Raw genomic sequence first — 21,080 nt, 5'->3', positions numbered from 1 at the left:
ATGCATTGGATACCAATTTTTTTTTTTTTTATCTCATTCTTAACTTAGTTCACACAAAATTGGATTAAAAAAGCAGAATAAAGCTATTTATTATACCCAGACATCGATTGCTGAACTGAATGTGACGAGATCATCTCTGAAAACATACTACTGTTTAAAACATGTTTTGCTGCATAGTGCATATGGCATACTATTTCATGATCAAATACAGTACACCGATCAGGCATAACATGACCGTTATGACAGGGGAGTGAGTAAAAGTGAATAACACTGATTATCTCTTCATCACGGCTCCTGTTAGTGGGTGAGATATATTAGGCAGCAAGTGAACTTTTTGTCCTCTGAGTTGATGTGTTAGAAGCAGGAAAAATGTGCAAGCGTAAGGATTTGAGCGAGTTTGACAAGGGCCAGATTGTGATGGCTAGACGACTGGGTCAGAGCATCTCCAAAACTGCAGCTCTTGTGGGCTGTTCCCGGTCTGCAGTGGTCAGTCTCTATCAAAAGTGCTCCAGTGAAGGACCAGTGGAGAACCGGCCACAGGGTCATGGAGGACCAGTGGAGAACCGGCCACAGGGTCATGGAGGACCAGTGGAGAACCGGCCACAGGGTCATGAAGGACCAGTGGAGAACCGGCCACAGGGTCATGGAGGACCAGTGGAGAACCGGCCACAGGGTCATGGAGGACCAGTGGAGAACCGGCCACAGGCTCATGGAGGACCAGTGGAGAACCGGCCACAGGCTCATGGAGGACCAGTGGAGAACCGGCCACAGGGTCATGGAGGACCAGTGGAGAACCGGCCACAGGCTCATGGAGGACCAGTGGAGAACCGGCCACAGGGTCATGGAGGACCAGTGGAGAACCGGCCACAGGCTTATGGAGGACCAGTGGAGAACCGGCCACAGGCTCATGAAGGACCAGTGGAGAACCGGCCACAGGCTCATGGAGGACCAGTGGAGAACCGGCCACAGGCTCATGAAGGACCAGTGGAGAACCGGCCACAGGGTCATGAAGGACCAGTGGAGAACCGGCCACAGGGTCATGGAGGACCAGTGGAGAACCGGCCACAGGGTCATGGAGGACCAGTGGAGAACCGGCCACAGGGTCATGAAGGACCAGTGGAGAACCGGCCACAGGGTCATGGAGGACCAGTGGAGAACCGGCCACAGGGTCATGGAGGACCAGTGGAGAACCGGCCACAGGGTCATGAAGGACCAGTGGAGAACCGGCCACAGGGTCATGGAGGACCAGTGGAGAACCGGCCACAGGGTCATGGGCGGCCGAGGCTCATTGATGCCCGTGTGGTCCGATCAAACAGACGAGCTACTGCAGCTCAAACTGCTCAAGAAGTTAATGCTGGTTCTGATAGAAAGGTGTCAGAATACACAGAGCATCTCAGTTTGTTGTGTATGGGGCGGCACAGCCGCTGACCAGTGCCCATGCTGACCCCTGACCCCGCCCAAAGCACCAACAGTGGCACGAGAGCATCAGAACTGGACCACGGAGCAATGGAAGAAGGGCCTGGTCTGATAAATCACGTGTTCTTCTACATCACGTGGATGGCCGGGTGTGTGTGTGTGGCTTACCTGGGGGAACACATGGCACCAGGTGCATTATGGGAAGATGGCGTGGCGGCGGAGGCAGTGATGCTTTGGGCAATGTTCTGCTGGGAAACCTTGGGTCCTCCATTCATGTGGATGTTACTTTGACACGCACCACCTACCTAAGCATTGCTGAGATCATGTACACACTTTCATGGAAACGGTATTCCCTGGTGTCTGTGGCTCTTTCAGCAGATAATGCGCCGCCACAAAGCAAAAATGGTTCAGGAATGGTTTGAGGAGCACAACAGCGAGTTTGAGGTGTTGACTTGGCCTCCAAATTCCCCAGATCTCAATCCAATCGAGCATCTGTGGGATGTGCTGAACAAACAAGTCCGATCCATGGAGGCCCCACCTCGCAACTTCCAGGACTTAATGGATCTGCTGCTAACATTTTGGTACCAGATACCACAGCACACCTTCAGGGGTCTAGAGGAGTCCATGCATCGATGGGTCAGGGCTGTTTTGGGGGACCAACACAATATTAGGAAGGTGGTCATAATCTTATGCCTGACCAGTGTATAGTGACTATAGTGGTGTAATAAAAAAATCCTGCAGAGTTTTGCTTCAACCCTAATCAAACACACCTGAACAAGTTAATCAAGGGTTACTAGGAAGCTACAGGCAGGTGAGTTCGATCAGGGTTGGAGCTGAACTACCGGAGTTCGCCACCCCTGGTCTCCACAGCATTTAAAGGTCCCATGGCGTGGATTTTTTTTATTATTTTATGTTTCCTGAGGTGTACTTATATTGTTAGTATGAGTTTTACATCATAAAATGTCATAATTTAGAAATGAAAAGCATTTTTTCCTATCCTGATATTAGCTCTCTGGCTTGAATGCTCTGTTTCACGTAGGGATGCACCGAATCCAGATTTTTGGGCTTCGGACGAATACCGAATCCACTGGTTAAGATTCGGCCGAATCCGAAACCGAATACAGAATCCTTCTCCCATCCTCAGTCCATTATCACAGTAAACACATTAATGAAGTAAACAACGTCCTCCAGCAGTGTAGGGATGCTATTGACCATTAAACTGTTAACCGAAAGTAAGAACTTTGACCAATTAATACTACCAGTTAAACAGTTTAAATCTTTTTAACGCTTTTTTGTTTGTTTGTTTTTTGATGCATGGTTAAGAAAAATATGCTGTATAGCGTTATTTGTTCACTCACGGAGTGCGTCGACGTGCAACCACAAACAAGATATAGCCTCGCTAAATAAAGCAATGGAAAAGCTTACTGTGTGGGACCATTTCAACAGAAAAATACAGCAGTAGTATAAGCTCTGACTGGTGGAAAGCAAATGAACGGCGCTTCCCGAGGCTGGCCACTCTAGCGAGGCGTTATCTCTTCCCGGGACATCAGTGCCATCTGAAGACTTGTTTAAGGCTTTTAATAGTGTGGTTTTGGTCAAGTTTACTAAAGTAAACATTGTCGCGCATGTTCTTCTCCCCGCTGTTTCCTGATGGTTTATAGAAAAATTACCCCGAGTCGTCCTCTGTCGTTTCAAAGAACAGCACAACGGAGAGCGCAGGAGGCGCGCGCGTGCGGAGACAGAAGGATTGAGGGTGTTTTCTGCCGCAGGTTTAACTGTCAACAGGCTGTGCTCCAGACTAACCCACATCACTTAGACATGTTACTTAACAAACAAACAAACAAACAAACAAAAAACATACAAGGTGTGGATTGAGGTAGCCTCTCTAGGCCTTTTATTTTTATTTAGAGAAGAAGAAAAAAACGATTCTGGTTCTTCAAAGCTTACGGATTCAGTGTATTTTCGTTTTGTCATCTTAATTTGGTAATTATTTAAGTGAAAAATATTTAGTGTAGGCCTATGTATTTTATTCTTTTTATTTATATTTTATCTGTTCTATATGCGGCTGTTTGCACGGTAAAATAAAATACATTTTGGCTGCTGTCTGTAGATTCCTTAATGCACAACTCGTATTCTCTCGGATGTGTCATACGCAAATGTTTTTACAGCAGCTGTTGTTTAGGGTCCATCACGAGACAAACCGGCATTGCAAATTGAACATGAAGCTCGACTTGAATTACCTTCTTTTGACTTAAAGTAGCTACTGCCACGTTTTCTGTTCATGAATTTCATTTTCACTTTCAACTGCGGCATCATTATGTTCGACCAGCGGAGCGCGCATAGTGCAAGCCTAGGGTTCGGGTTCGGTGGAAAAAAATTCTGAGGTTCGGCAGAAACCGAACCCCGTCAAAAAGCCCAATATTCGGCCGAATCCGAACCCGAATCCTGGATTCGGTGCATCCCTAGTTTCAAGGGGCGTGTCTGATGTGAGACTTCAGTGAAAACGCCCACTGTTGTGATTGGCTGACATCTTTGCATTTGAAATGAGTATCAGATTATGTGGCGGAGGGGGCGTGGTTTAGTGAGATCTGCAAACACTGCCAGAGAGAGAGACTGACTGCATGTGGACCCGAGAGACCTTAGAGCTGGAGAAAGATCGCTGAGAAAGTTTTATTGTACTGAGTTGTAAACGCGAGTTTATTTTGTTTGTATCTGAGAGTTCTGAATAAACTCGAGTCCCAGTCACGCCGACCCGGTCTTCTTCCTCCTTATTCTACCAACTTTGTAACATGTGGAACCCCTCTCGAATACTTTTACTACATTTTTTTTCACCATTACAGCTGTCGAGATGAACAAATCGTCAAAGTGTTGATTATAGCATTATTTTTAGACCTTTTCCTATCACATCAAAGGCTGCAGTGATGAGCATTGAGTAAACAGGCAGTCTGTTGATCGCGTGAATGCAGTGATCTCGTCATTGCAACGCTATTTCTCTCACAAAATGCTTTCACCACAACTAACAGCAAACACGACGTCGACATGAATACAGTAAGAGCTTTGTGCAGCATAACAGCGTCATTCATTATAACGGCAGTTTGGGCAAGTGTGCAGATACACTCGCGACGTGACAGATCCAAACATTATAAAGAGTGTTCTTTGATCGCTTTCTGTAGTTATACACACTTTAAATAACAGATTTGTTTCATGCTACTAACAGAAACGATGCGAAGTTGATCGTTTAGTCACTGGCTTGATTCACTGATGCATGAACAGTAAGTCTGTGTGAACTTGAATGATTAGCTACACATCAGAAATCACTGATCACAGATCAGGCATTAATGAACACTGTTACTCACTGTTTGTGGCGGTGCTGTCGAATCCATATGGTAAAAGTCTGTTTGTAAAGCCTGTGCTGACATTGCGACTGATAAACTAAATCCATTTTCTCCAAATTCTCTGGGCGGGCAAAGCAGAGGAAGGGGAGGTAACCGTTCCCCGTATGACGGCATACAGGGAAGATTCCAGATCGGCTCGTCTGAACTTTCATTTTCTCAAAGGCAGAGCAGGACACCCATAACTCGGTTTACACCTATCAAAATTTCTAGCCACTTGGGGACCATATACAGGCTAGGGGAACCCATATTAATGTTAAAAAACCTCATAAAATGATATTTTCATGCCATGGGACCTTTAATGCAATTACATCAGAAGTAACTGTAACTAAATTACAGATTATCCCTTACTTTTCAAGAGAAATGTAATTAAATGACAGTCATTAGATTACTTAGTAATTAATTACACTCAACACTGATAGCATGTTTTATAACGACATTTAGTGGAAAAGAAAGTCTTTGCGTGTGTAAACCCTGCCCCCTTTCAGAGGCACCGCCCACTTTCACACCCCGTTTTGGAGTTCTCCCATCTGCAGCTATATCTACTTGACCCCATAGTCAGTGTCATACCTGTGTTGATGCTGCCTATAGCACTGGGCTGCTCAACAGCGCTCTGTGTGTTTGAGTCGTAGGGAAGGCTCACGTCCTCCTCACTGTCAGAGACTGATCCATGCTCAAGGGTGTGATAGTCTTGAGTTCGTCTGCTGAGGAGTGCGAGAGAGATTCCACACAGCGTGATGCTCACGGATAACACCACTGATGTGCATATCACCTACAACAACACAAACAATCGCAAAAGCATTTCAGCTACATTTCAGGACCTGTAGTGAAAATGTAGTCATTATATAATTACTTGCACAGTTTGGTTTATCCATTTAATATGAGTAGGGCCCATTTTCCCAGAATTGTGTCAGCTTTTAGGAGAAGACTAGATAACATCATAACCAGTGTTGGGGGTATCGCATTACAAGTAACTTGTTACGTAATCGGATTACTTTTTCCAAGTAACTAGTAAAGTAACGCATTACTTTTACATTTACAACAAAACATCAGAGTTACTTTTACAAATAAGTAACACACGTTACTTTGTTTTTTCATGTATTGACTGAAATATATTATGTAAATGACACAAATATACTTTATGTATTTAATTTCACTTTATTAACCAATGTCTTTGCTGCTGACCTTCGAAGATCCACTTCAGCCATGCATATAAGCAAAAATGACTATTGCTGAAGCATGTTGAACTTTCTTCTCCTGGTTTTTTTTTACTGCGCCGTCTAATGTGCAGGCGTGAATTTGCATTTCTTTCAGCCTGAGGCTTATTCATTTCACGTTTGGTGTGAAAGGGCCTTTACATTTGCCAAAAATAGAAATTGTTATCAAAAAACAAACACGCAAGCCCAGAAAAAGTAACACAAAGTAATTACGGTAAAAACGGATGCTGTCTTAGTCTGGTATTTGCCATCTAGTTGTCGCCAAAATACAGTTTGAAATATCCCGTGCATAGCACTTCATCTTTAACATCAAGAGATTTTGGCCAAATTTATTCAACAACAAGAAACACTGAGCACCACAATAAACTTTATGTGGCGAGGTGGACGAGCGGGAGACATGGGAGGAGCGAGCGAGATCGGTGTGCGTGATTGAGAATGAGCGTCACCTGCGAGGCACACCGGTCTCGAGTCCTCTCATGAGGGAGCCCGGAGGCATATAAGATGAGCGACACGAGTGAAGGACAGGAGAGGACCAGGCCTGGATTTTAAGTTGTGTTTTGTTTACGTTTTGTTATGTGTGTGCGCGGCAGTCGCCAGTGAGGGGCTGCTGCTTTTACTTTCATTTTGTGTTCATTTATTTTATTAAAGTTGTTGAATGTTCGCCGGTTCCCGCCTCCTTCTTCCCACACGAACAAACTACGTTACACTTTATAACCAGTAAGTTGATGAAAACGTAATGAGATGCATTTACTGCCTCAGATGCGGCCGTTCTAATGACGGACAAAGCACATATTTTAGTCAATCAAATTGATCTTGATTTTCATAAAATGTTAATTTATAATGACATGTAAGTGTCTGACGATAATACCACAATACCGACTATGACAACACAGTGTTTAATTGAAAAATTTCCGCCAGACAGTTGTAATATGTAAATTTGTTGTTTTATCATCGCCAACAACATCATATTACTACTTATATGACCTTACGGTGTTCCTACCTGATGAATTGAGAAATCAACTTTCCCTTGAGCCTTTGATATATAAACGTTCACCGTGATATAAGAATGTCCTGTAAGTTTCAGAGCTGAAAATGTCCTTGTTAGTCAAAGAAAAGCTTTTATAAACACCAGACCCAGCAAACGAGAGATCTCCGAATATGTCGACCACTGACGTAATTGGATGCAGAAGCACCGCCTCAAGCCCCGCCCACCGACTCGTGGAGCTAAACGGGTCGCACTACAGAGCAATGAACATGCCGGATCCAGCTCATGTGTGTAAAACATTGTGCATTTGTTCGCTTCACCGCGGAATCGATTGTAAACAAGATACAGGTCGAGACTGGATTTGCAGACATATTGAGATTAAAACACAATGCTGTGCTTCTATATTGGATTGACAGGAACGGTGCAACACACTTATGTGAGTAAAACATGTTTTTATATGTGTTAGTATTGCATTGTTACAGATGGTTTGATATCTATTGATTACATACCTTAGCACGCTGTCACAGGCTGGAGAAGCTGTTATTGGTTCATTCGTGATCAGACTCAGACTTTTAACACCAGTGCTCGCAAAGCCCAACGTTCCGGGGCTATGTGTTTTTCAGATGGGCTATCACCAGCTTGCCGGACGCGCGCGCACGTGTGTGTGTGTGTGTGTGTGTACGGTTCGTGGTTATATTCACTGATGATCGGGCAAAATTATACAGAAATAACATTACAATCAATCGCGGGTGGATGAGATCATTGTGTTTGTTTGATAAAGATATTTTGCGAGCCCTGGCTGTGGGCTGGGCGATTCATTCCGGTTGCCGTTTTCCACACGCTGTCACTGACAGAGGAGCAGAAGCTCATTAAATATGCAAATATTATCCAATCCTAGCCGTGGGCGTTTACTTCCAAGTCTTCAGTGCGGCACGCCCATCAAAACCGACCGTTTTTTAGAGAGACTCAAAACCAAGGCAGAAAGAAGCCTATTTCTTATTCATTATGATGTTTTTAAATGTAAAAACCACTTGAACGTCATAAGTTGACCTCAGACAACAGTATAAAAAATTTAAAAAGCCAGCACTTTAAGCTCAAGTTTCATGTTAAATGTAAGTACTACTTTTAATATAATATGCCATTTGAAGCAATGCATGTTTGTTAGATTTTAGCTCTTAGTGGTGTGCCGTGGGATTTTTTATCAAAACTGTGCCGTGGCAAGAAAAAGGTTGGGAAACACCACGTGCTGGTCTGAAAACCAGGTGCGTTCAGGCACATTGTTGGCGCGTTGCTATTTTGAGGCTAAAACCAAATGCCCCATTGACCAACTAAAACCTGCTCTAAAGTCAATAGTGCAGTATTTTGTGTGTTATTTAAAGTGCGTGTTAGTAATATGTGCCTATAGACAGGTGTACAATGTCCGTACACTCTGCTTATCACACACAAGGACGCGCAGCAGCACACAAACATTTTTAAATATAAAAAATAAAAGGATTCCTCTCTGGAGAAGCGTTCAGTCTTTCCACTCGCAAATTCCTCTATGTAAATAGTGAATCCGCCATGGTGCGAGCGCAACTGGCTTTTAAAGGGAATGGGAGATGAGACTCTGATTGGTTTATTGCACGCGATGTCCAAAAACACACCCATGACTCATTAAGAGACTAAGTACACTTTTGGACCATACGCCAGGCCGTTCCTTCCGTCGTTAAACTAGCAAAAGTGGATTCGGACACGTCCTAATGTGCTCAGATTGTTAAAATAGGGGCCTTTATATGGCCTCCTGAGGTGATGATGGACATGATCAGAGGCAAACATTCACGTTTTTATTCTGCTTTTCCATTCTGAACATTTGAACTTGAGAAGACAGTATCTCAATATCATGATTTGTACCTGCGTCTTTCCATAAAAGAATGCGGAGTCAATAGTGTCTGGCATTCTTTCCCCTGACAGGAGGAGGACACTCACAGCCAGAACAGGTAAACTGAGAGAGACAATGAGAGAGAACAGCAGACATCAGTGCCTTTAGATCAAAAAGAGACACAATTTGAGCTGATGAATCTTGACATTTTCATCCTGGAATATGGCCATGATGTGTCTTCCTACATGGTTGTTTAAGACATGAAAAGCTACACACTCCATCAATTAAGGTTAGAAGAACTGTTGCCAAACATATAACAAGGAGTTGCTAGAAACATCATAATCACTGCAATAATGATCTGCAATGCCTCATAGGAGCGTGAGGTCACTGCTGAGCTCTTAAGGCCTGTTCACACCGGAACGATTTTCAGGTGCGTTTAACGCCTCGTGACTAAACAAAGGGCGCCAATGTGAGTCTGCAGACCGACGCAAAAAAACATTTTTTTTTGTTTTGGCGCGGCGCGTTAAAAACTGGCTTTTGTTCACGTGCCTGGAGCTGCTGAAGTGACAGTAAAACACCACTTGGTGGCGCTCAAGCACAAAACGCTCTTGCTGAGCACACATTGATACGACTAAGAGGAAGTAAGTAGACAAAGAAAAAGATGAGCTGCTAATGCTGCTTGCCAGTTAGAAATAAGTGTGTGTGAATGGTTTTGGCAAGCGCGTAAATACTGTCTCTCTTCTTCTTCTGTGTGACGAGCGAGTGTCAGAAGCGTAAGTGCCGCAGCACCACCTTGTGTACCGGGAGCGAATCTACTGAATTTGCACGTTCACTCGGCGCATCGCCAGTGAAAATCGCTTGGGTGTGAACACAAAGATGTGCCGAAAAACGTCTTGAAAAACGCTGGCGATAAGCGCACGTGATATTCGTCCCGGTGTGTACAGGCCTTTATGCTGCTGTTCTCCTTTCCTTTTATCAAGGATACACTCTTAATAATAAAGTTTCCAAAGGGAACTCAAACGTTCATTGAAAGGTTACCCAAAACTCATTTTAAAAAAGTTTTTAAAAATTGAGTGAGCATCGGAGTGGTCCATCTAAAACCTTAGGACATTTGTCGTACCTGAACCACGAATACACACAAAATATTGACTAGATTTCGAGGAGTTTTGTGGTTGAAATTTTAAAAAAAGTAACAAATCCTTCCCTTACGGGACAATTTGACCCCCATAGGAATGAATGCAATGAGAGGAACGCTTCAGTACACATAGAAAAACTTAGAAATGCCTAACTTTAGGAACAACACAAACACAACCTGACTTTAGGACCCAGCAGAACAGCTCATCCGCTCCATATAGAGCTATAAGGCCATCTAGTGGCAAGAGTAATCTAGTAATCTTATATTATCATTCATTATTCCACAAGAGGTCGGCAAAGACACCAAACGTAAGATATTTTGAGCTGAATTAAAAGGGTTATGCATGAAATTGTGAGTTATTTTGAATTTAAGTTGAAAGAATGTGAAGAATGCGCTTAAATTATTATTTATTGATAAAATCTAATTAAAAAAGGTAAATAAAAAAGATCTAAACGAAATAAGCTTTCTGGACAAAAAACAATTAAGTATAAATTTAGGCCACGAGGGAAGGATTTGTTACAAAATAGGAAGTGCGGTGCGAGGGAGGGATGAAAGGGGTTTAAAAGAAAAACATTTTCTTAGAACATTTTAAAAATCTTTCACTATAACGAGCCTTCTGTGGATTGGAAAGGTTCTATGGATGCTAAAGGTTCTTCATGGACCCATCAATGTCAATAAAGAATATTTATTTTTAAGTGTTGTGTAATTTGTTTTATAATAACTCTACCTATTCTATTGCTGAACAATAACAGAGCTCATAGTAGGTCTTTCTTGAAAGGTTTACACAGCAGTAAATATTCAACATATAGAGTAAGAATCGGCTCTGTCTTGTTCAGCAGTATAACACTCAATAAGGGTCATGAAGTAAACATGTAGACTGCGACACTCACCCCCAGCCAGCGATCACAGTGAGTCCTGGCCTGAAGTTCACCTCCTCGCTTCTCCTCATGAGGAGCAGAGACAGAGCGATCAGACCTTCAACACACAATACAAACCATTAAAACACTTTAAACCCAAAAGTCTGTTACTTTGACAAACACATATCTTTTATATCATTTCAAGGATTTTCTTCAATAATAATTAGTGCAGTCAAAATTAGCGCGTTAACACATGCGATTCATTTGATTTTTCAGTTTAACACGTTGAAAATATTTAACGCAATTAATGCAGCATCCGTTTATTTCCCATCATCCAGTGGCCGTTTTATTGAGTATGCTCGCAAGCACAGTCTTAAATGAAGTCTTAACCCTTGTGCATCCTTATGGACATTTTAGGCTTTTTCAGTTTAGTTTTTTTGATAACTTTGCCTGTTGTAATGCTAACTGCATAACATTTTCCACAGGTGTGTATATTTATTGGAAGTTTACTATTTCACCCCAATTTCCTTTAAAAAAAATGTTGCACTAGGTACACAAAATACTTCCTCTTAGCATCGTTTGGACAACAATGTCCCCATTGAAACCAATTTTTAATCCCATTGCCATTTAACTATAAAATGATGCAATCTTTGTTAATAGGCTTTCATTCTGTTGGCAATTTTTCCTATTTATTTTACCAGATGGTAAAATTACCATCTGCATATTATAAAGCCAATTTGATAAATTATGCAGCTGTAACTGTGTGGGTGTGTTAGTATGGATGTCAGAGTGTGGTGTGTATGTATGTAATAAAAAAAATTGTGTGTGTGTGCTTGTAATATTTGAGAGAGAAAATATAACAAATCCAACCGCTGTATGTAGTTTTGCTGGCATCTAATGAGGAAAAGTCAAACAAAATCTTACTGAGAGCTCATTTCTTGAGATATCAACCTCAAATTTGGAACACATCTTGTTTAGATGTATGGCTTTGATTGTATAGCAGTTTTAGAGTTCAACATCTAAAATCATTAATTATTTTCATAAACTTAAACCTCTATAACTTTTTTTTTGTTTCACTTTATACATTTTTCAACAATAATCTGCCAAGGATCTTCTTTAAAATGAGACCAAACTTTTTCATTTTTTTATGACAGTTTTTCGACATGGACATTTTTGTCCTCTATTGACCTATGTGTAACTTTTTTTAATAGAGGCACAAGGGTTAAATGAATGTAAAGAGTTGTGAGAATGGGATGTGTGTCAGATCCGGGTCATGTGCGTCAGCTCTTAAAGTGACAGCAGCCTAATAAACCTGCTGATGTCTGTCATTAATATCAATCAAACAACTAAAGACAACAAGAAAATCACTCACTGCTCTTGACTGAATAACTTTTGTAGCTTTAATATGGATTAATATATATTTAATTTTTCATTTATGCAGTAAAGTCTGTGAAGTGTTTGATAACTCATTCATATTCAATGTCTATATATACCTGTTGGACATACCTAAAAATCCCAAAGCACTGTTTACAAGGTTCCATGGGTCAAAAACAAAGAAAACTAAAACTTTTTGAGCATTTTGACAGGGCAAGTAAAAATCTGAACTGGTCTGAAAAATTGAGCCCAGATATATTGAAGGGAATAGGTTGGCACTTATTATAATGGGTTTATGTGAAGATTGTTTCAAGTTCACTTAAATTAAAAGTTTTATATTTTTTTAAAAACTAACAAAACTTAAAATTGTAACTTTCAACTATACTGTAATGCTGAATGCCTATAATTAATGGCTAAAATTGATTTAAAAAAAAAAATTAATATAGAGATCAGTATCAGTATTGGTGTATCGGTGATACTAGCCTTCTTTCATAAAAAGATCCCATTACAACAAGTATTTAAAATATAAGTTACTGTATTTATGTTGTTTCTATATTCATTTGGAGATTAAATACATTAAAAACTTTAATTAATTCCGATTAATCGTAAATAACATTCAATAAAAATGTGTGACTCATTCGTTTTTTTAATCGATTGACAGCACTAGTGATAATCACCATACCCGTGTAAGAAAGGTTTAGCTGCTTATATTACAGTTTGTTGTACTTCTTATAAGCATAACTACAGTAGTTGCATTGCATTTGGGATGGGTGATGTTTAGTGATATTCTCTGATGACTCACCAGGCCAAATATAGGTGCTGTAGAGAGAACCGTACAGTAGAGTAAAGGTTAACACCTGACTCAGGAAGTGATTCTGGGCTGCCACGAATTTCCACGCTATCATACCAACACAGGCTATTAACTGCAAACACAGGACAGTATTAGTTTATGCAGAATGTGTGGAGGGAAAATCATCAGGTTGTTTGACTGCACTTTCAATAAACAAGTCAGAAAATGTTCCATTAACAGGAATTAATGGGAATAAACTGGAAATGCGCAAAATTGCAGGTTAACCTATAACAGGGGACTTGATGTAGTTGAAAAAAAAACGTCAGCTTTTGTGTTACTCTATGAGGGTGTTCACACTTGTAGTTCGGTTCCCTTGGTTCTTTTGAGTCGGACCAAAAAAGAAAATTATACATTTAGTCCTGGTTCGCTTAGTGCTCATACTATCATTTACAACACCAAACCTTAAGATACAAAAAAGGTAGCCTTTATGGCCTATATTTTGCGACTGAACTTACCAAACATCCAAAACAATGCTGTGGACTAAATGTACTGGTTTTATATGTGTACATATGATGGTGTTTTGACCAGCTGAGAACTCACAAAGAGCTTAAAAAATGTGTAAAGGAGTCAAAACAGCGGCAGGAATCCCACACAAATGAAGATTTGCTGCAAGACGACAGCAGTTCTGATGTAAACGAACCAAAAACATACACGTCTTTGGTCCGTGTTGTGTTCATATTTCATTGGAACTGCACCAGGGTTCGTTTTAATCCAACCAAACATGCCAAGTGTGAACACAGCCTTCATGTTACAAAATATCATATATCTATGATCAGTGTTGGGGAAAGTTACTTTTAAAGTAACGCATTACAATATTGCGCTACACTTAGGACTGCAAAATTCAGAGAATTTTCCATTAACAGGAATTAATGGGAATAAACTGGAAATGCGCAAAATTGCAGGTTAACCTATAACAGGGGACTTAATGTAGTTGAAAAAAAAAACATCTTGTAGCATAAAGGTGCTGTGTAATATCATTACGCCGCTGCACCCATGCTCAAAGTTCCTTGATTATTACCCAGGAATGAGAGTATAGTTCCTAGCCATATCGCCTAGAAAATCACAACTTTTCATTTTCCGTCAGTCTTAGTACACAATGTAACTACAGAAGAGTCAAGTTTTAAATTGGAAAAATACTGAAACTCTTTGGTCATTTTTTGAGCGAGATGCTAACGATCTAATCAGATTCAATGATCTATGCTAAGCTATGCTAAAAGTTCTAATAAAATGCAAACAAACATGTCCCTGCTCTTGATATACAATCACTGATTAACACATTTGGTTTTAATGACGAAAAAAAAAACCTATATGATGGCAGATTCGAAACCCAGAACCTCTAACATGCTTACTTATGGTCTACACTGCAAAAAATGCTTTTCTCACTTAGTATTTTTGTTTTGTTTTCAGTCCAAATATCTAAAAAATCTTACATTAAGAAGCATTTACTAGACAAGCACAAGTTTTTGTCTTGTTTTGGGGGGAAATAACTCAAAATTAAGGGAGTTTTTGGTTAAAATAAGCAAAATAATTTGAAAGTTTGAATTAAATTTATTTTGCTTACCCCATTGGCAGATTAATTTGCTTATTTTAAGTAATTAAAGTAATTCAACATTTTAATAATTTTTAGTTATTTTCCCCCAAAATAAGACAAAAACTTTTGCTTGTCTAGTAAATGCTTCTTAATGTAAGATTTTTTTGATATTTGGACTGAAAACAAGACAAAAATACTAAGTAAGAAAAGCATTTTTTGCAGTGTACGACCATTAATTCTCTGTAAATGTGGACTGAGTTTGCATTTCACAGTTTTAATTCATTTTAAGGAATACCAAATCTGTTTTTGTGCAAGTGAGATGAGTAAATGCTCTCGTTGACTCTAGATCTACAATAATCATTAGTGATGCACTGATACCGATACCAGATACAAATCGGGCCCGATTTCAAACTCATGTACTTGTACTCGCAAAAATAATACCCCCGATACCAAAGGCCGATACCTCACGTGACGTAACTGACAGACTTTTCTGGACCCAGAGACACCAGCGGCACAGCAGACACAACGTCAGCCTCAGGGGTGTGGAAGTACTTCACAATTAATGACAACAACATGCTTTTTGTTATTATGACAATGGTAATTATGCCCTTTGAAGGTTATTGGACAATGAAATTTGTGCTTTAAGCACATAAAAATAATACTTTTTTTAATAATAAAGAAACTGTCCTACATTCATTAGTTTCACTGTGTTGTGCTTGGAAAACTACCACATCACCAAAAAAAAGAAGAAGAAATTAATAGGTGTATAGGTATCGGTATCAGAGAGTACCAGAGAAACAAATATCGGTACTCGTACTCGGTCCTTAAAGGATTAGTTCACTTCAAAATGAACATTTCCTGATATTTTACTCACCCCCATCTCATCCAAGATGTTCATGTCTTTCTTTCTTCAGTCGAAAAGAAATGAAGTTTTTGAGGAAAACATTCCAGGATTTTTCTCCACATCATAGATTCAATGGCAACCAAAATGTTCCAAATCAATGCAGTTTCAAAGGAAGGGCTTCCGAAAACCAATCGAAACCGAAATTTAGAACCTCTAACGACGTAATTTTCCCATGTCGGTTATTTCGGTTTTCACGTGACTCCGCCCCGTCAGTCACATCAAGTGCGGTTTGCGGTCACAAGAAAAGATGCAGGAGCAGTTATCTTTGTTTATAGACGCCCAGAATCACTATGGTAATTGCATGTTTTACACAGTTTATATAGGTCAGTAAATCGCCGTTCTTATATGCGCTGATACACACAGATACGGCACGCACAAGCCCCGAAGCCAGATCACTTTCACTTGCGTCCTCATGAAGTTTGTCAATTAAATGAGTTAAAAAGCTTGCCAGTTTGAACATGTAAAGCGATTGTGCACTATTCAAGAACAACGTTATGGAAAACTTCTCCGTTCAGTTCTCAGCTTTTCTCTGACAACACGCGCGCGCCCTGAAGGCAGACTCTTTCACCTGCGTCCTCACAAAGCTTTGTCATTTGTATGTGTTTTAAGGCTTGCCAGTTTGAACATTGAAGCGATTTTAGTCCATCAGATGTGTATTATGTTGAACTAATGCCTGACATATTGAGACACGAACACTCAGACAGAAGCTTGCACATCACGTGAAGATTGCGTGCAGAGAGGAGCGCAGAAACACAGTGTCAACGCTGTCCTGTGATTTATCACTAAAGTAGCTTAGAAACTCAACCGTTATAGGCATAGGTTTTAATACCTTTTGAAGTAAGTACAAACCACAGCTTCATGAATAGAGACGGTATGACACACACACAATCACTCTCTCATTAATGCATTTAAATAAATGTAATGTAGGCCTACTGTGCTAATTTATCTGATGTACAACAAGCAGAAATCTGCCCCATAGACAATAACTGCTGAAAGTCAACCGTTTCTTTCAAGTATTTTAAAATCACAAAGAAATGCACTTTCATTATAAAAAATATCCCACCTTTAATAGTAGAACATATTTACAGAACAAACCTTATCAGTGAACTATGAGGGCAAAAAAAAAGAAAGAAGAGTCAAATAATCGCTTATTAATCGTCATCGATAGCCTGGCGTCGTCATACTCAATTCTTGTCCAAATATGAGTCTGCTCCTGCTCCGTTGGGCTGTGATTATGGGGCGTGTTTCAACCGAACCAGGAAAGACCTCAATTGGATAGACCTACAACCAATCAGAGCAACGGAGCGACGCATAGCGTTAGTTATCAAATGTCAACAGAACTCAACTGCACTGTGTTGCCAAGTCCGCGGGTTGAAGCGACCCCAATTATGTGATATACAGACCCAGGAATGCGAATTTTAGCTGCCAGCCCTGCCAAAATAACACATATTTCACCCCCAAAATGCCTTTTTTTCCAGGAGAACCCCCCCCCCCCCGGAAAGCTATTGGTTAGTTTTGAGGAACGTTAGCAATTGGGCGGGTTTTGTTGTAAAAACTTGGCCACCCTGTCTGCCCGCACGCTGGAATAAGCAACGGTAAACGATCTTTGCCGGTGTTGTAAATAAATAATTTAAGGATACACGGAGCACTTACCAACACCATCATCATTTCTGAGAGAAATAGTAAAGGTGAATGCATATACGAACAAGTTCTCCATTTAGAATTAGAACAAACTCAACCCAAGCACCTTTGATGACGTGGATGATTACGTTACTGTTGATCATCTGTCCATCATCGTCTAAAGCCCGTCCTGACAATTTCATTGGTCCAAAAAGTTTCTGTTCGGGTATAATTACTCCTCTACGGATCAAGTCCAGACCAAACTGCCCGAGTTAAAATGTTGTGGGCGGGGCTAGTTCGGCTGGCATCCAGGCTACGTAATCGAGGTAAAATGTTCAATTAATCGAGATTATCGATATTATTATTTTTGGTCAAATCGTTACAGCCCTACTTCAGAGGCTCTGCACGATCCCAGACGAGGAATAGGGTCTTATCTAGACAAACCATCGGCCATTTTCTAAAAAATAAATAAATAATTAATATACTTTTTAACCTAAATTGCTCATCTTGCGCTGCTCTGCGGCTCGCCAGTGATTGCGCAATCACGTCGGAAAGGTCACACTAGACGTAGGCAGAAGCACCGCCCCCGTGTTTACAAAGCGCTCGTGTGAAGACTAATACATAAGAATAGTCCATAATCGTGCTGAGCCTATGAAGCCCTTCCTTTGAAATTGCATTGATTTGGACCTTCAGCCGTTGGTTGCCATTGAAGTCCATTATGTGGAGAAAAATCCTGGAATGTTTTCCTCAAAAAACGTATTTTCTTTTCGACTGAAGAAAGAAAGACATGAACATATTGGATGAGATGGGGTGAGTAAAATATCAGGAAATTTTCATTTTTAAATGAACTAACCCTTTACAAAAATGGTATGTGTGCATCCCTAATAATCATCATGTTCACACACACACAGACACACAACGCCTCAGCACTTTCTCTCAACATGAGGACAGGAGAGACGTCAGTCAATACATGGGGAATCAAAATAACTTGAGTTACTTATTTGAAAAAGTAACTCAGATATTTTGATGTAAATTGAAAAGTAATGCTTACTTTACTAGTTACTTAAAGTAATCTGATTATGTTAATTTAATTACTTGTAACCACCAACACTGTCTATGATATTAATGGAAAGGTACAGTGTCTAAAACCCAGCAACTACTCAGCGAGCTCACCTGCGCCACAAAGAGGTTTATGGTGAAAATGTGAGGAACTCTGTGAAACTTTCTGCTCAGTAGCATGACTGCGACACTCCACACCTGCAGGGACAGGAACAGAGAAGGGTTCGTGATTTCAGAAGATCCAGAAGTTTGGACACTTTTAGCACATGCTCCATCACAACTTCTCAAAACCAGTTGAACTGGTTCAGAGAGTCCAAGTGTGCATGTGTGTGCTTGAGTATGGTCATATATAAGCTTTAACCAAACTTCTGTTTCTTGTTTTTTTTTTTTCAAGATAATGAGAGAGCAGGAAAGCAACAGGAAGGAAGTGTCAACAGATGCATCCGAGAAGAGCATGACACGTCTGACCTTTCAACCAATATCCACACTAGACACGCAAACACAGAACCTGCTTGAACCGGAGCCTTGATAACAACTTAAGATGAAAATGAGTGTTTACATGCATCTCGCAGCGATTATGCTTAACAACCCGACAACATGTGATCATGCAAACACTCTGAGAATGATTTGAGTGCTTTTCTTTTGTGATCGCTGCGTATCGATTTTTGCCTCTTGGCCCAATATTAATTAGCATGTAAAGACTTTTGCTGGCATCCTGGTGCTTATTGAGTGTGTGCACGTCTTTGCACACGTTCACTCATGTTTTGCTGTCAAAGCCAAAGAAAAAACCCATTGTCAGTTTTTATAATGAGCCGTTTTATTATCGTTTGATTGTAGGTGAACTCCATTTCAATTTGATTTCCCTGAATAATCTGATGGTTTAAAATGCATGTACCAATACATTTACTCTTTGTATGCATTTTTTTATGGTTTTGAAAACCTTGTATGCCCTTAAAAATATAAGTTTAAATTTAACAACTATAATAATGTATTGTCCTTATATACGTCTTCAATACATGCGAGTGCACATACATCTCATTTATTATTATTATTATTATTTATTTTTAAAATAAATTATTATTTATTAAAGTTATTAAATAATCTAATAAATTATTTATTTTAATAAATAATAATAAAGTAAATATACAGCACCGGTCAAAAGTTTGAAAGAGTCTCTTATGTTCACCAAGCCTGCATTTATTTGATCAAAAATACAGTAAAACTGTAATATTGTGAAATATTATTACAATTTAAATTAACTGTTTTCTATGTGAATATACTGTAAAATGTCATTTATTCTCGTGATCAAAGCTGTATTTTCAGCATCATATTATTAATGTTAAACACAGTTGTGCTGCCTCATATTTTTGTGGAAACTGTGATTTTTTTTTTGATGAATAGAAAGTTAAAAAAAACAGCATTTATTACAAATATACATTTATTGTAATATTTATTAATTGCATAAATGTATTTACCGTCTTTTTTTTAATCAATTTAATGTGTCTTTGCTAAATAAAAATATTCATTTATTTTTTATTTTTCAAAAAATCTTACAACCCCAAACTTCTGAATGGCAGTTATCATAATTTTTATACATAAAAAAATTAAGCAGCTAAAACGGTTTTCAACATTGATAATAGTAATACATTATCTTTATGATTTCTGAAGGATCATGTGACACTGAAGACTGGAGTAGCGATGCTGAAAATACAGCTTTGATCACAGGAATACATTACATTTTACTGCATATTACAGTAGAAAATGTAACATTTAAATTGTAATAATATTTCACAAGATTACAGTTTTCACTGTATTTTGGATCAATGCAGCCTTGGTGAACAGAAGAGACTTCTTATTTTAAAAAACAAAAACTTTTTTCTTCGCTGGTGATATCAGGACAGTTGTTGTTTTTTTTAATAAATGCATTTCGCATTTCTATAAATAAATACACTTTAATAAGTGTAATAATGTTTATACAGACAAAAAAAATGTCACTTTCTAATCTTGTCTCTGTCCCAAAAAACCCAAAACATTAGTTTGACATCATTCCAGATTTCCCACAGCATGTCCACATTTAATTTCTGGTTTCCACGACATCGCCAGCAATCCTGATAATAACATGGATTTACCTTCATCCCATAATAACCACCTGCATTAGAGAGAGGCAACACAAACAAACATGCGCTGCATGAGAATATCAGCACACTGTAACGATTGATGTCTTTAAGAGGAAGCAGAGAAAAGAAGAAAGAGCATGTCGACACTCACCAATGCAAAAAGGCTGATAATGCTGATGTTGAAGCTAACGTTCTGTAGCGCGGACGCTAGCGGCGCCGGGTCCATCCACGGGATGGTCAGCAGCCAGGCAGACACGTACATGATGGGAGCCGACAGAAACGTGCCGATCACCATACCTGAGGTCACCTGGCGGAGGACAAGAGGGATGAGCACAAGCATACTGTGGCGGGGCTTTGATCAACTACATGAGCCATGTAAAATGAAACATTATAAAAGGTTGAAAATAACACAAGTTTGCTATTGTGCCACAAGAGTGTGTAAGTGGTAAATAATGACACACATGTGGAATATTATCAGACACACAACCTAAGCTGAAAAAAATCTAACTCAACTTTAAAAAAACTGATCCGACTTACAGTTTTTGTTAAATGGACCATCAACAATACGAAAAAACCCATAGACTTTTGTACAATAAAATGTATAATAGAGTATTTAAGCTGTCTCTCACTAGCAAAGCTTAATGACTACCCTAGGACAACATGCTAAAATAGGGTGACCATATTTTGATTACCGAAAACCAGGACACTCGGCCCGGCAATGAGATACTCAAATGATACTCGAAGTTTACTCAAAGATTCCTTATT

At 39.7% G+C, this 21,080-nt stretch overlaps 1 protein-coding gene across 4 annotated transcripts in view; it reads right to left on the bottom strand.

Moving 5' to 3' along the window:
- Positions 1-21,080, bottom strand: part of gpr155a (G protein-coupled receptor 155a) — a 50,253-nt gene that overhangs the window by 11,660 nt on the left and 17,513 nt on the right. For all 4 annotated transcript variants that reach the window (XM_079821584.1, XM_079821585.1, XM_079821583.1 and 1 more), the window contains exons 5-10: positions 20,467-20,622; positions 18,313-18,396; positions 13,037-13,157; positions 10,894-10,978; positions 8,901-8,991; positions 5,379-5,580 (exon numbers count right to left, since the gene is read on the bottom strand). In XM_079821584.1, the coding sequence (XP_079677710.1) occupies positions 5,379-5,580; positions 8,901-8,991; positions 10,894-10,978; positions 13,037-13,157; positions 18,313-18,396; positions 20,467-20,622 (739 nt within the window). The remainder of the gene's footprint in view (positions 1-5,378; positions 5,581-8,900; positions 8,992-10,893; positions 10,979-13,036; positions 13,158-18,312; positions 18,397-20,466; positions 20,623-21,080) is intronic.

This window comes from Gobio gobio (genome assembly GCF_949357685.1).
Source record: "Gobio gobio genome assembly, chromosome: 7".
NCBI lineage: Eukaryota > Metazoa > Chordata > Actinopteri > Cypriniformes > Gobionidae > Gobio > Gobio gobio.
Note: the sequence above shows the minus strand (reverse complement) of the source record. Positions and strands in the feature narration are given on the sequence as shown.